Source organism: Engraulis encrasicolus, chromosome 3 (assembly GCF_034702125.1).
Source record: "Engraulis encrasicolus isolate BLACKSEA-1 chromosome 3, IST_EnEncr_1.0, whole genome shotgun sequence".
Lineage (NCBI taxonomy): Eukaryota > Metazoa > Chordata > Actinopteri > Clupeiformes > Engraulidae > Engraulis > Engraulis encrasicolus.
Genome location: NC_085859.1, coordinates 58,972,018 through 58,988,557, shown reverse-complemented (window position 1 = coordinate 58,988,557; position 16,540 = coordinate 58,972,018). Strand labels below are relative to the sequence as shown.

The 16,540-nt window shown below is 44.1% G+C and overlaps 1 protein-coding gene across 1 annotated transcript in view; it reads right to left on the bottom strand.

Moving 5' to 3' along the window:
- LOC134446422 (glutamine--fructose-6-phosphate aminotransferase [isomerizing] 1) overlaps window positions 1–16,540 on the bottom strand; it is a 56,086-nt gene that overhangs the window by 36,626 nt on the left and 2,920 nt on the right. The window contains exons 2-12 of the mRNA XM_063195794.1: window positions 16,245–16,352; window positions 15,111–15,218; window positions 13,368–13,493; window positions 12,671–12,729; window positions 12,378–12,512; window positions 11,628–11,689; window positions 11,080–11,159; window positions 10,656–10,764; window positions 10,230–10,393; window positions 1,598–1,693; window positions 485–582 (exon numbers count right to left, since the gene is read on the bottom strand). Coding sequence (XP_063051864.1) covers window positions 485–582; window positions 1,598–1,693; window positions 10,230–10,393; window positions 10,656–10,764; window positions 11,080–11,159; window positions 11,628–11,689; window positions 12,378–12,512; window positions 12,671–12,729; window positions 13,368–13,493; window positions 15,111–15,218; window positions 16,245–16,352 — 1,145 coding nt within the window. The remainder of the gene's footprint in view (window positions 1–484; window positions 583–1,597; window positions 1,694–10,229; window positions 10,394–10,655; window positions 10,765–11,079; window positions 11,160–11,627; window positions 11,690–12,377; window positions 12,513–12,670; window positions 12,730–13,367; window positions 13,494–15,110; window positions 15,219–16,244; window positions 16,353–16,540) is intronic.

Sequence of the window (16,540 nt, the reverse complement as noted above, 5' to 3'; positions counted from 1 at the left end):
TAGGACTTTTTCAGTCCTGCTATTCACCATGGCATGAAAGCCATGAACACGGTGTTGTAACGGCTACTCACAGTGGCTGCTCATACCTACGGCCCAGTTCTAGACCCTGCTGTATGTGAATGCATTCCATATTGAATATTTATGAAGCCTAGTTGTGTTAGAAGAGTTCCGCGGAACTCTAATGAGTAAGAGCCTTATGGCTGCAAGGGAAAGCAAGAAACGTAATTTCAATTATTTGTATGACCAGTGCAGGTAAAGAAATTGACAATAAAGCCGACTTGACTTGACTGTGGTAGCTTGTCTCACAGGCCATGGTGTGTGTGTGTGTGTGTGTGTGTGTGTGTGTGTGTGTGTGTGTGTGTGTGTGTGTGTGTGTGTGTGTGTGTGTGTGTGTGTGTGATACCTACAGCCATTCCGGCGTGGTAGCCACAGGCAATGAGGAAAGCGGTGTATATGTGTGTGTGCGTGTGTGTGTGTCACTTACAGCCACTCCAGCGTGGTAGCTGGTGCCACAGGCGATCAGGATGAGGCGCCTGCACCTCTGAATCTCTTTGATGTGGTCCTTCAGTCCACCCAGGGTTACTGCCAACACACACACACACACACACACACACACACACACACACACACACACACACACACACACACACACACACACACACACACACACACACACACACACACACACACACACACACACGGAAAGGGAGGATGAAGGGAGTGACAAAAAGAGAGAAAGATACATTTTCCACTACATTGAGCATTGGAGGGGGGAGAGAGGGAGGGGCAGAGAGGGAGGGGAGGAAGGGGAAGAGAGAGAGAGAGAGAGAGAGTGCGAGAGAGAGAGAGAGAGTGCGAGCGAGAGCGGGAGCGAGAGAGAGAGAGAGAGAGAGAGAGAGAGAGAGAGAGAGAGCGAGAGTGTTGTGCAATCCAAGTTTATATAGTGGAGCCAGTGATAAAATCCTTCCATATGCCTCCATCAACCCAGCCAGCCAATGGCATCTCACAGGCAAACTCAGCTCTCGTTAATGCCGGAGAGTTTAAAGCAATTACCGCAACTCTGCCTTTTGTCCGTGTGAAAGCTGGGCTAGACGACTAGCTGAGCAGAGCAGAGTTTTCATACACAATTTACACACACATGCGGGCAACACACACCCTACTTACAGACGTGTGTGCAAGTGCACGGACACACACACACACGCACGCACGCACGCACGCACGCACGCACGGCTGAATTTTTATATACAGTTTACACACAGTCAGTACAACCATAACAGCTAAACCTCATACCTGTCCTTATGCCAGTGAGAGGGGGGAAATGTCCACACTGCACAGCTGAAATCTTTTCTGTGTGATTGTTTAATTTCACGGATTTCATGGAATCAAAATGATGTTTTAACAATGTCTACTCGTTTGTGTGTGTGAATGTGTGCGTGTCACTGGATGTGCTCAACCTTTCTGCTACAACATCTGATTCCAGCAGGGCGGTGCGTGTGTGCGTGTATAGACAATCGGGTTAAGAACCGGGTTAAGAGTAAAAGTAAAAGCTTATGTTCAACCTTTTCCTCTACGAGTATGGACTAGTGTGAATTCATACCTGTGTTGTCGTCAAAGTTCACTCTTCCTCTCATGGTGTTGACCACAGACTCTGGCTGCTCAAAGATCTCCTTCTGCATGAAGGAGCTGTAGTTACCTGCGGAAGTGGTGGACAGAACACACACACACACACACACACACACACACACACACACACACACACACACACACACACACACACACACACACACACACACACACACACACACACACACACACACACACACACACACACACACACACACACACACACACACACCACGCATGAGACAACACCCACGACAGCTAAGACCACTGTCCAACCACACAACCATCCTGCATGAAGGAGCTATTATTACCTGCAGCACACACACACACACACAGGTTGTGTGTATGCACAAACACACACAAACTAGTACACGTACAAACCCCAACTCCGATGAAGTTGGGACGTTTGGTAAACAGTGAATAAAATCAAAATGCTATAATTTTCAAAACATTCAATCTATTCATTAGATGGAGAATACTGAAAAGACAACATATTAAGTGTTAAAACCGAGAAAAAATATTGTTTTGGGGGACATATGTACTCATTTCTAATTTGATAAATCCAACACGTCTCAAAAGAGTTGGGACGGGGATCAGTGACATTTAGTAAACATCCAAATAAGATAAAACAACAAAGAAGAACATTTCAAAATGAATTGTACTGACGGACAATATAGGTGTCCAGGTATAAGATCATCACAGAGAGGCTGAGTCACTCGGAATTAAAGATGCAAAGGGAATAATTACCATAGTTATTACATACATTTTTGAATTCCCTTTGATTTACCACGATTGAGTGTATATAAGACATATTTCTGTTAATAAAATCATTGTATAGGTTCATGAAATCATGAAATATATATTGGCTGTAGTCTCACTCTAGCACTCCAGGAATTAGAGCTATTGAAAATTGACCATATTAAGAATGCTTAATGCATGAAAATGATACAGGGGTGTAACATTCTCCTAAGCACCTGAGCTCACTTGAAATAGACCCAGAGGACATAAGTTGTAGAAGTCCATTCTTTTTGACAATAATAGAGCATTGCACATCCTGTGCTACAGTGAAAATGGACCATCCAACTTGTGTTAGTGCTAGCTTCAAAAGTCAGCCTCCATGATGGCATGCGGGTGCAGTAGTGCATTGGTTAAGATGTTCTCACTCATCTGTAGAGTTAAATACAGTGCTGAATGGTATAAATGGGTTTTAAACAGCATGAAAAGCCACTCATGCATTATATTTTGAAGGGAGATCTTCGATTACTGCCACATAGTAAGGTCAAATTGCATTCTCTACTATGTTTTAACAGTTTGGCTCCATCATAAGGACCAGCAGGTGATAAAATGGTGGGTTTTTGGTCAAGACCTGTCACACTGTAAGCACTACAGAAAGGAAAACATTGCAAAACATGACAAGGAATACACCCGCCGTTTAAGCTGGTGAAATCATGTCCAAGATAGGAATTAACACTGTTTTTTAATATAAAATCATCTCATCGGTTAATGTATTTAACTGTTAAGTGTTGTCTTTTGTTTTGTTTTTAGTCTTCCTCGACATTTGCTGCCATTTATTGTCCCCGTCCCAACTCTTTTGAGACGTGTTGGATTTATCAAATTAGAAATGAGTGCATATGTCCCCCAAAACAATATTTTTTCTCGGTTTTAACACTTAATATGTTGTCTTTTCACTATTCTCCATCTAATGAATAGATTGAATGTTTTGAAAATGATAGCATTTTGATTTTATTCACTGTTTACCACACGTCCCAACTTCATCGGAGTTGGGGTATGTATATGCAGAATATGTGCACACACACACACACACACACACACAAACTAGTACACGTATATGCAGAATATGCACACACACACACACACACACACACACACACACACACACACACACACACACACACACACACACACACACACACACACACACACACACACACACACACACACACACACACACACACACACACACACACACATTACACAGATTACACAGATTGGACTGCTGGCCACATCCATGACAGTCAGAGCAGTGTGGAAACAGTGACGGGCTCTACGGCCTGTGATGGGTGTTTAGTTTGACAGTGAGCGTACGGTCTCGCCTCAGCCCAGTCCAACATCATCTGCAAGTCAGGCCGGGCCAACACAGACAGACAGCATACATACCAGACATAGAATCACTGTCATATTGAATATACTGAATAAACAAAGTGCATAAGCCATATGCAATTGTTTCACTCGTGAGTCATTTCTTCCAACAAAAGATTTGTACTTCTAAATGCCACTTTGGAAACAGTTTAACAGTTTCTTCCGAGCTAATTTAGCCAAAGTTTTAGCCAAGGTTTTCCAAGTACTACTTTAAAAGCGACCGAAAAAAAAAAAAAAAAAACTTTACTGCATGAGAATTAACAACTTAATGTACTGAAATGTGTGTCTTCCAAACCAGAGCACCTATTATATTTACTTTTGTTTGCCTAGTTGTACTTGGTGACCCTGTATGCATGCACAAATGCTTTTTTCCCCTTCAAGTCAGACTGACAGAGCTAAGAGTCAGTGATGGAAACATATTTGTGCTCTAATCTGAGCAGGTGACAGGAGCCAAGCAGTCATATCATGTGGTAGTTTTCTGGACTGAAAGGTAACACAACTTTGAAAGGGCATGTCACAATTCTACCTTCTTGCACCACAAGGCAGGTTTGTGGCTCTGTGCATCACGATTTCTTGGTTCGCTTCAATATCATTAAGCCCTAACAAACAGAGTAGAGCAGAGTGGAGAAAGTAGAATACGCATAGAGTGTAGAAGAAGAGTTGAGCATTATAGTAGAATAAAGTTGAGTACTAGACTGTAGCAGAGACACATCAAGCTAAACAGAACAGCACCTGGGACGAGATTCAACCACATGCCCTATGGCAGTTGAAAGCTGGGAGGCTGTGTGTGTGTGTGCGTGTGCATGTGCGTGCGCATGCTTTAAAGCCTTGAAAGCCATTGTGGAGGAGTGTAATGAAGAGTGTCGTATTGTTTTGTCATTTCATGATCCTGTGTGGAGAAGGAGTAAACATACAGCCCATACTGACAAGAGAGGGAGAGGGGGACAAGGACGTAGGGAGGGAGGAGAGGGCGGAAGGGGAGGAGGGAGAGAGAGCTGGCAAAAGAGAAAGAGAAAAAGAAAAAAATGACAGAAAGAAGCGGAGAGAGAAAATACAAGTGAGGTTGCCAAAAAGTGCCGTCAAGAGAAGGAGAGGGCTGTTGCGCAGTGTGAAATAACAGCAATTTAGGTCAGCAGCAAAAATTGGGTTAGTTCGCAATCACAGTCCCATCATGGAGAATGGGGAGGGAAAAAAGAGGCAGAGACACACAGAGAGAGAGAGAGAGAGAGAGAGAGAGAGAGAGAGAGAGAGAGAGAGAGAGAGAGAGAGAGAGAGAGAGAGAGAGAGAGAGAGATGCAGAGAGAGGCAGAGAGAAATAGCGGAGAGAGAGAGAGAAGCAGCAACAGCAGAGGGTGACTGTAGGTAGTAGTATACTGCCTCCTTGTGGTGACTGCCATAAGTGATGAGGTTTCACTCTTACCCATTCATTACTGGGTCACTGTGAACTCTAACCATCTGCCTAAATATTATGAGACAAAAAAGGTGGTCATGTTCAAATATAATCAGACACTAAAATGTTCACGTTCACTTGAATCAAAAGACCCATTTGTGGGTGAACGAGTAACACAACAGTGAGAGAAAGTGGGAGCAAGTGGGAGTTTGAAGACACAGAGTATAGGAGAGAGAGCAGACAGAAATAGAAGAAAACATAGTGGAAATATAGAGGAAGTGGAGAGAAAGCAGGAGAGGAATGGAGAAGTACAGAGTGAGACAGGAGCCATGACGGTGTCCACTTGACTGTGCTGACAGGGCAGATTGCAGAGTAAGCAGCAGCAGCCGGACATGTGGCTCGCCTTTGATGCTCCTGCGTGTCCTAGGGGTGTGTGTGTGTGTCCTAGGGGTGTGTGTGTGTGTGTGTGTGTTCTACAGATGTGCGTGTGTGTTGGGGGTACAACAGGAACCAGAACTCCACACACACACACACACACACACCTCCCCCACTGAGTTCCAGCAAGAGGCCGGGCGGTGGGCTGCTTAAAGTGGGTTGTTGTGGTTCGTGGGGGCCAGAGGAGAGCTGGAGCAGGGCCCCCATGTGTGTGTGGCTGTGTCCTGATGAGAGAGTGCCGGTAACTGGGGGGGGGAGTAATGACAGAGCTGGCTAATTACAGGCTGGACGCCCCCCAGGCCCCCTGAAGTCTCTGAGTGCAAGCTACCCTACTACTCATGCAAAGAGAAAAGAAGAGGTGAGGTGGGCTGTGTGTGTGTGTGTGTGTGTGTGTGTGTGTGTGTGTGTGTGTGTGTGTGTGTGTGTGTGTGTGTGTGTGTGTGTGTACCCTACCAGTACACATTTGTGTCATGTGCATGTTTTGTGTATTGTAATCACATACACCAGGGGTGTCAAACTCATTTTGGTCCGGGGGCCGCATACAACCCATGTGGACCTCAAGCGGGACGCATTAGTAACATCATCGCAAAAAAAAAAAAACGTAAAGCAGAGGATTCGTGTTCAGTACTATCACGCTTTAAGTGTGTTGAATATGTAGAAAGCAATGCATACTGATAATCCTATGCAAAACTTCCTTGACTTCATACATTCATTGCTAACGTTTTGGCAGGGGGTCTGGGTGTTTCCCCCCAGAAAATTTTGTGTTTCTTAGATGTAATTTCCTGCATTTTTACGCATTCTAACAAAAACATTTTTTTTTTTTTACATCCAGGCCGGATGGAACCCTCTGGCGGGCCAGATGCGGCCCGCGGGCCGTACGTTTGACACCCCTGACATACACGTATGTGTGTGTGTCTGTGTGTATGATCTGTAATGTTAGCGTTTGTACAGCTACCGGCATGTCTTTGCTACATGTTCTGCATGTTTTGTGAAAGCGTGTGTGTGAAAAAAATTATTTACACAGCTGTTTGTGCTTGTTCCATGTTTTGAGTAAGCACATCTGTGTGTGTGTGTGTGTGTGTGTGTGTGTGTGTGTGTGTGTGTGTGTGTGTGTGTGTGTGTGTGTGTGTGTGTGTGTGTGTGTGTGTGTGTGTGTGTGTGTGTGTGGTAGGGGTAGGGGGGAGAGACTGAGGATATGTGGGTGTGTGTGTGTGTGGGGGGGGGGGGGTGGTGGTGCGTGTGCAATGCTACACACACAGTCAAATTCTTCTCTATTGCTCATGTACGGCCTTCCACAGATTATATTTACTAGAGTCATGGCCTCCCTTGGAATTTAGCCTTTCGGAAAATAATTCATCCAAGACACCAAGACAGAAGTCAACTCCACCACTATGACACTGCCATGACCTGACTATGGAATTGAACAAAAATGCACATGTACTACCACTGACAACACGGTATACTATAGACTACTAAGTCAGAACAGACTTCAAAGTCTCTCTGTGTGTGTCAGAATTCAAGGTCTGGAAGATATTGATATTATGAGAACTGTGTGCGTGTGTGTGTGTGTGTGTGTGTGTGTGTGTGTGTGTGTGTGTGTGTGTGTGTGTGTGTGTGCGTGTGTGTGTGTGGCGGGGGTAACTAACAGATGATGTATGCACATAACAATGGACCAAACACAATCTAGTTCACAGACTTCTGTTTGGTATTGCAAGAGATATGTTATCTCTAAGTTTTACATATCTGACCTTGTCAATGCCAGCGAGATTTTGCTAGTGGGGAGGATTTCAATGCATAAAGCTAGTTCAACCCTAACTCAAATGCAACACATGACGAGCACTGCATTAGACTGTGTTTGACGTCATATTTGCTCTATACACATCATTTATATCAATAGTGTAGCATTTGTACCAGTCCATGTACATTCTCCCCTTTCCTTGCTTTATTTAATGGGACATGCTGCACTTTGATACGCTTGTTTTTGCACCTTGCCAACCTCGACATCTATTTCTTGTTCTAGGATTTGGTTTCGGATGCGGCCAAATATTGGCCTTGATGACGAGGTCTGTCAGCGTACCATAGAGCATCAACCGAACCGAATCCTACCGCATGTGTAAGCACAATGTCATTATGACGTCAATGTTTAAGAGAAGTTGGTTTTACAGTTATATTCCTTCAGTATGAAGTATCTCTATCTTACTTTTAAGAAAAGAAATGCAATTTGCAATGTTTTTCACTGCATTATAATGACAACTGAAATCTTTATGCCTTGAAGCCAAGTAGCAGACTGTAAGAGCAATAGGGACGCCCTGATGTTACACATAGTGACACGAACAAGCTGATGACCTGCACCTAAATCCTCCAAGTTTAACATCAACGTTGAAAGGAATGACGCTGGTTTACATCACTTTTAGTTTATGGGCCTTTCAACAATACATAAAAACCTGAAACCTGGGGTGACTGTTAGTCTCTGTGCATTAGATCTCTTGACTGCCGATGGTTACACTCAGGCTGATATTCTGGGATTTACGGCCTAGGGTTAAGCAGGCTGGAAGGAAGTCTTAGCGTTGTCTCATTTCCGCAGATGGAAGATCTGCTATACGAGTTTGGCCGCATCTGCTGGTTTTTGAAGAAGGACTGATTGAGATACAGGATCTAAACAGGCGACCATTCCCTAAGAAGCCAAGATACATATACTCCTTTTTAAAAGGGGCACTGTATAATATTTTTAGCGGTTTATTTCCGGAATTCATGCAGCCCATTCACAAATGTTACCTTTTTTACGAATACTTACCGCCATGGCGGCGCCACCATAAAATCTTAAGTGTTCATTATGACTGGTAAAATTACACTTTTCATACATGCATTTCCAGAAATAAACATTTTGTACTTTGTACATTTTACAATACACTTTGTACATTTTGTACTTCTTACATTTTGTATAAAACATATTGTACTTTGGTCATACTAATAAATATTAATTTCTCAGTAAATATTCATGAAAAGACGAAATTTGGCAATAGGCACCACAGTTTCAATACCTACTCTGGCCACCATCATACACAGTGCACCTTTAATTCTTATCTGCTACTGGCCACAGATAAAGCATTCAGGGTGGACAAAAACACTTTTCATACTTCTGTACACATGGCTATGCATGTGACGTACACATCATCAACCCCAGGGCTAATAAAAACAAGCTCTCGCTCAACAAGTAATGTGCCTTCAAGCTCTGTCTGGCTGTACATTGACTGGGGGTATTGCTTAAAGCAGTTTCAGTCATTTAGGAGTTGATGGTGAAGCAAGTGGTAAACGTACTGAAAGAAAAGCCCTAAGGACTTTCACCACAATAATGAGGGAGTAATTGAAACCCATTTTCAGGAATTTTACTCCTCACTTAGTTACACACCACACAACGTAACCACAATTTGATACATTGCCCTCCAATACACTGGTGCAGAGCTGCCAGGCAAGGATTTTTTTTTCACATTGCCCATTTTTCGCGGTGTTCCAGAGTTCTGAGAATGCAAGGTTCTGTATTCTGCATTCCGTCTCCCGTTTGTGAAGGACAGGTCACTACAAGGACAAAGAGATCTGGTCACTCCTGATAGCTAGAGTGTCAGGACACAGCAGCAGAGCACACAATCTGTCTTCCAGAGCCCCTCAAATCTCCCAGCTGATAAAAGGCAGACAATGGCCTGGAGAGGAGAAGTCATCCAGACAATGGCTCTGACGGCACTCAGAGACAGCAGCCAGACATGGTGCAGTGGCATGGTACACAAGTCTCTCATTTGCCTGGACACACTCTCATCCAAAGGTGCCTGATCTTAAGCCCAATAAATGCTCAAAATAAACCTAACTGGAAGCACTACATCCCGCCCAATTTGAACTCAATTCTATTCCTTTCTATGGCCTAAATGCACAAAAAACCTGCTCAATACCCTGTTTTACCCTCAGACGGTAATCCTTAACAGCCCAATTGGCAACACTGCTCTCATCTAAAAAAAAACATTGCCATGTTCTGCCACTTCAACAGTGGCTCCAGTTAAAACAGAAGGACTGATAAGATGTCTGTGGCACGGCAGTGTGCTTCCTTTCCTTGATATGCACTCTCAGAAGGACAGAGATTCTCCAAATCACAGTCTTGTGGGGAAGATTTCACTGTTTTCAATATTTGAGGGAGTTTTTTTACGACTCAGAACAATAACTGATGTCAAAATCAATATTTGCTGCAAAGGCGATAAAACACTCACAATGGAATTGCAGTGGAATTGGTGTTGATCGCCAAAGTTATGCAAAACAGAAAGATTTAAAATATTTTGTGTGTGTGAACCAGCATTTCATACAGTATAATTTACAATGTTTTGATTTACCAGGTTCATTATCTCTCATAAGTCAGTGATGGCCGTCTGAAAGCAAGTTGCTATCTTTCCTCATGTTGCTCACAGCCAGGGATGAGTTGCATTCGTGTTTGCCACACACAGGACAGTTAGGGAAGGGGGGAGACTTCACACCCGAAAGAGAATGCACACTTGTAAAAGTATGCATGGAGAAACGGACGGACAGACGGACGCACGCACGTGCACTGCACACATACACACTCTCTCACGCTTGCTCTTACCCTTCATTATCTGCTGCAGCTCCATCTGCAGTGTCTGGATGGCGCGTGCTGGGTGGTCTCCGGCCGTGCGCTTGATGCGGTGGATTGACAGCCGTCCATTAGACACGGCCGCCACATCGTCATCCTCCAGGAATATCACACGATTGGTGTGCTCGATCACCGCACTGGAGAGGAGGCAAAATGGGAGGAAGACCATTTTATACATTTTAATTTAGTACCTGTCCAGTTTGTCCGCCTGCCATGTTTTGGGTCACCTGCGGGCATGCAGGCCAAAATGCTTCAACAGTTTGACAGATTCTTTTGGGCAATGTTAACAATAAGTCATGGGCAAAGTAGTACTCCACACACACACAAACCTGGAGAGGTTGTACAGAACTTGCGTCAGAGGTGAACGAATATTCCGCACACAAACACACACACACACACCTGGCGTCGGAGGCAAAGTAGTACTCCACAGCCTTCTCCTCCACGGGGAAGAGGCAGGTGTCCTGGTCCAGACGGGGAAGGGATGCACAGCCCTTCTTGTCCTTGCTGGCTGGAAACATACACATGTATAGACGTAGATACACATACAGTCTGTTGTTATACTGTCTCAGTTATAAGTGCTTTCTGAAACAACAAAAATGCTTAATATCCTTGTTCTAGGACACAAGCTGATAAATGAGGCCAGGGAGGCCAGGGCTCTTCTTGGTGAAAGGAAGAAACCACAGGTGGGTGGGGTGGTGTGTTGAGAGAGCAAGGTGGATTGAGGGAGATAGATTAAAAGGAGAGACAGACACAGAAAGAGATAGAGAGAGCAAGAGAGAGAGGAAAAGAGAAAAAAGAGAAAGAGTGTAGACTGTAGACCTACCGGAGCGGTAGAGAATGGGAATGTGGTCAGTGGAGAGCTTGTGGTCACTGCGGACTCCGATCAGTAGAGGTCCTCCCCTCCTGCACAGAGAAACACAAGCATAGGAGACAGCATTAGCACACCACCATAGGAGACAGCATCACCACACAAGAAGAGACAGAGAGGGCGCAACATCACAACATTAAGATGTTGACGCCCTGGGTGTACAAAGCAAGACCACAGAGGTCATCCCCTCTTGCATGGGCAAACAGAAGAGGAGCATATCATTACTGCACAAGAAGAGACCGTGGTTACGTTTACATGATGTTTTTAATTCTGAATTAATAATTCAGAACTAAATTGTTTTATTCAGGATTAAATTGAGTTAATTCAGAATTAAATGGCCCATGCAACCGAGGTCATCCTCTCTGTGTGTGTGTGTGTGTGTGTGTGTGTGTGTGTGTGTGTGTGTGTGTGTGTGTGTGTGTGTGTGTGTGTGTGTGTGTGTGTGTGTGTGTGTGTTCGCAACACAGCTGAGGAAAAAAGCGACACCACTTCTGTGTTCATACCTTGTGCCCACTGCCTCTGCGGGGTAGTGTACACTCTTGAAGACTAGGGCAAATGCGCCCTCCTGACGAGCAGAGAACAGAAAGACACAAAACAGGTCAGCATGGTGGCAAAGACCATACACAGCATCTGGCCCATCACCGCAACTTTTTAAAATTTCATTCCACCATTTGTGGAAATATGCTGTTTTTACACCTTCTCTTCACTTCCAGCTGTTCTCCGAGTCTACTGATATTAATCCTAGCTAGCATGTATTTGTTTTATTTAAAACCAGGCATCATGCCATTTACTGCATTAGACAGCTTCTTGCTGCGGTGCAACATAGTTTCATACCAGAGTGTTCAGATAACACTAAATCGTGCTCCACAACGCCCTGTTACAGGTTAGCTTTAGGCATGGTTTTGGTCAGCACACAATTTCGACATTTCCCTTGCTCGTTTCGCTGTTCTTGACAAAAGTTAAGTGGCAGAAATGTTACTTTACTGACAGGTTAGGGTTAAGCGTAGTTTTGGGCAGGGTACAGCAAAGCATTTTCACATTTAGCAACATAAAATCACCACAGCAACAGGAATTCAAAGACACTCCGTGAAAACTGTGCGAACTAGCTGACGTGACAGAAGTGCTTCACCGCGGTGTTGAGGAGCACAACTTAACTTGCAAAGGCGTCACCCTTCAATACAGAATGCACTGGTGTGAAATAAATAGGCATTTGCATGATGCCAGTCTGGGTGGTAAGTGACGCGGCCTCTTACCAGCTGCTGAGTGACACGCTCCACTAGTGTGGCGAAGGTGATGTCGTCGCTCTCACGGTTGTCGTACATGTACTTGACCAGCTTAGCGATGGTCTCCGTGTCAGTCTCCGACTCAAACTCATACCCTTTGCTCTCCTGAAGTATAGAAGAGACAAAACACATAAAGGAAACAGAAGTGGACTCTACAAAGTTGGATATCAAATAAATAAAGAATAAGTCAATAAAATCAGTTAATTATAGAACAACACAGTAATACATTTTTTTTAAAAATACAAACATTTTCAATAACATACCAGGAACTGCCGCAGGTCTTTGTAGTTGGTGATGATTCCATTGTGAATGACAATGAATTCTGCAAACCAATACAAATCAGTAGCTTTACTGTGAGTTGGCTTTGAAGTTCAAATCACGCAGTGGTCTGGCCATGCTAAAGGTATTGCGGTAGCCTATTTGTCATGTCAGGTACAAAGGTAACATATTAGACTAATTCTGTAGGATATGTTTGAGGGTCCAAAGATACAGATGCCTACCACACAGCTTCTAAAGACAGATTGCACTTGAAGCAATGACACAAAATTATTCATCATTGTGCGTGAAAGACCACAGTGTGTGTTGAGTGTGTGTAGTGTTGAAGAAATGCCATATACCCCATCAACAGTCCAAACCCTCATAATTATTAACTGCACGGTTAACAATGCCTGATTCACATGTAAGCTCTTCCTACAAACCAATTGGTCTCTAAGAAACCATATCCATACCAGGAGTACATCCTTGAAGCAAAACTAACTAGTCATAGAGGACAAGCAAGTAATGAGCAATTTAAAAAAAAAAAGGTAACCACCCAATGTCAAAGAAAATGTGGGATAGCACAAACACTTAACAATTAACTCCCAAATTGCAAACGGTCAGCAGGTTGGACAGAGAGAAATACAGACACAAATACAGACACACAGAGACAGAGAAACAGACACACAAAGAGGCTGTACTGACCGTTCTTCTTGTCGGATCTGTGTGGGTGGCTGTTGACGGGGCTGGGCTCTCCGTGCGTGGCCCAGCGAGTGTGTGCAATTCCCAGGTGGACGTCAAACTCCACGTCCAAGTCAATGTCCTGCTGCTCTGCAAGTCAGAAAGAAATCACATGCATCATCAGGTTACCCTGGTAGGCAGTCGCAGGAAATGAAGAAATCGCCTCCACAAGTGATTTCCTTAATTTTTGTAGATAAAAATTTCAGAATAGTCTTTGTGATCATCTGGTGTATTTATACGGTACACTTCATCAAATCCCAGAATTGCACGGGAAAATCATGGGCTTTAGGCTAGTGTGCTGTACAGTAAGCCGCTACATGCCAACCAATATAAATGAATAATCTCTGAGTAACATTTTCTGCATTTTTTAGATTAAATAAAAACAGAATCATTTGTGAGCATCCTGCATATATTCATGGTCTATATGCAAAGTTATATTTAATCATCAACCTTTAAAAAGCAAGTGAAGACTCTCTTCTTTCGTGACTATTTACTGTGTCCATTGTACTTAACTCTGTGCTAATGTACTTTTTTTTTTAATTTATTAAAATATTTTAAAACACTATGCATTTGCACCTATTGTTCTGGGTATTTCTTGTGTACCTTGTACCTGCAAGTGTTGTACAGTATGCTGTGATATTACATCCTTGGTTGTAAGTCGCTTTATAAAAAAGTGTCTGCCAAATGTAACGTGATGTAACGTAACGTAATGATCCCATACTAATGTTATACTTCCTGTACCCTCATCCACAGTTGTAGTGCCATTGAGTAAGGCATCTTACCCTCCCCTGCTCCCGGAGCTCTATACTGGGCTTAAAATAACCTGATCTATGAGAGCATCAGCTAAATGTAATGTAATGTAATGCATTTCTCTCTCTCTCACACACATTTCTGTGCAGGGGTGGGGTCAGGGTATGCCATTTCAGAAAACCACAAATTATGCCCCCAATAAAGAAATACCACATGCTTCAATAGATTTACAAATATTACAGTTAAGGAAGCAAATTAACAAGAAAGTTGGACACAATAATTTTGACATACTTTTTGATTGGATTAACTTTTAAGCGATTTGTGGTCGAATGGCATGAGCTGCATATCAGGAAAAAAAAGACATCCTGATGCAAAAAAATCCCACCCAATCCTGACCTGCAATCCTGACCAACACACAAACCTGACCTGATCTGCAACCCTGTTTTTGGACTCCTTGTACAGAGCCTTGGCCTTGCCCTTCTGTTCGATGATAATTACACGTGCACATGCGCGCATACACACACGCTACACCAGTGGTTCTCAAGTGGTTCTCAACCCTGGACCTCATCATGAGCCTCCCAACACCCACTTTACCTCATCATAAGCCTCCCAATGCCTCACTTAGTATTGAAAAATAAAACAAGGGGGAAGCTGTGGCGCAGTGCGCTAAGCCCCCCACATTTGGGCTTGCATGCCCACCCCCGGGGACCCCGGTTCGAGTCCGGCCGGGGTCATATCCCGATCCTCCCCTGTCTCTCTGTCCCATTCGCTTCCTGTCACCATCTTCAACTGTCCTGTCAAATAAAGGCATAAAAGCCCCTAAAAAAATGTTTTTAAAGAAAAATAAAACAAGACTAATATCCCCAATGGCAACTAAGTCCCGTCCCCACTCAGTTGTCTCCTTGGCTACACTATACAAACTTGGCTATAGACACGCGCACACACTCTCACACTTACTGTGGATCTCCTCGTCGAGGGCCTTGACCTTGCCTCTCTGTTTGATGAGCTGGATGCTCCTGGCGTTGCTCTCCCAGTCCTTGCTGTTCCCACCGTCAATGCCCACACCTGGAAAACACAATACACACAGACAGCAGAGTCAGCCTCTAGTCTCCTGTGGTTCAATGCAGTAGAGTTTAGGCCCCACCTATGGTCTATACCACAAGCAACACTACACACTTGCTACAGAAAACCCGCCTGGCTGCACTCCCACATGGACTGAAACCTGATTGTAGAGGAGTGTTATGATCCAAAGGCAAATGTAGGATATTTCCAACGTCATCATAATATATTACATGTTATAACATATGTTTATCAACATGTTAGTATAAAATCCCTGTGTGTCAAATGGAAGACATTTGACAACTACTTGAATGCTGACTGTCAAGAATCACTGGGACGACAGGATTGCCCAACATCCTCCAAAACAGCCTCTGATAATTACAAGGCTACCATATCCTTAGGAGTGGAGGAGGTAAAGAGGGGTCAGCCTGATTCGCCACCTAGCCCCGTTTTCTTCTGTTCTATAGACAGCACACCTGTTTTAAACAGGTGCGTTCAGGTACGTAGACAGACATGCCTGCCTGCAGCTGCTGACCTCAGGAATGCAGGTGGCAGACTGCAGAGCAGAGCATCAGTGCTGAAAGAGCACTGACAGCAGGACAGAAATGCTGGCTCAGAGCAGAGCAGAGCAGCAGAGACTACATCTCTCAGTTAGTGGGACTCAGAAGGGGTTCATAAAACCATCCGCTGAAAGATATTCTTTGTCTCCAGACATTGGAGGACATACAGTAGAATGGTTCAACAGGGCAGTTATCCTTGTTCTGTGATGTCAGTGACATTTTTGGGTGGCTTCTAAAAGCTACCACTTTATAGTAGGCGAATGATGGGCCAAGTGTGCGTGTGTGCATGGTACCTGCAGAGTCCTCAAACTCTTCATAATGAGTGTATATGTGCGCGTACATGCGTGTGTGTGTGTGTTACCTGCCTAGCTGTATAAATGGTACTCTAGCCTCTGCAGCTCTTCATAGTGTGTGTGTGTGTGTGTGTGTGTGTGTGTGTGTGTGTGTGTGTGTGTGTGTGTGTGTGTGTTACCTGCTGAGTCGTAACCGCGGTATTCTAGCCTCCTCAGTCCCTTCAGAAGGATCTCCAGAATCTCCCGCCGCGTACGGGGCACATGGTAGTTCAGGTAGGCAAAGATTCCTTACACACACACACACACACACACACACACACACACACACACACACACACACACACACACACACACACACACACACACACACACACACACACTTTAACACATTTCTGCCTTGCTGCTTCCTTCATGTTTAAACAGTGTTCCAACTATGCAAGTGCTCACAACATTTTGAATGCCTTCAACTGCTCAA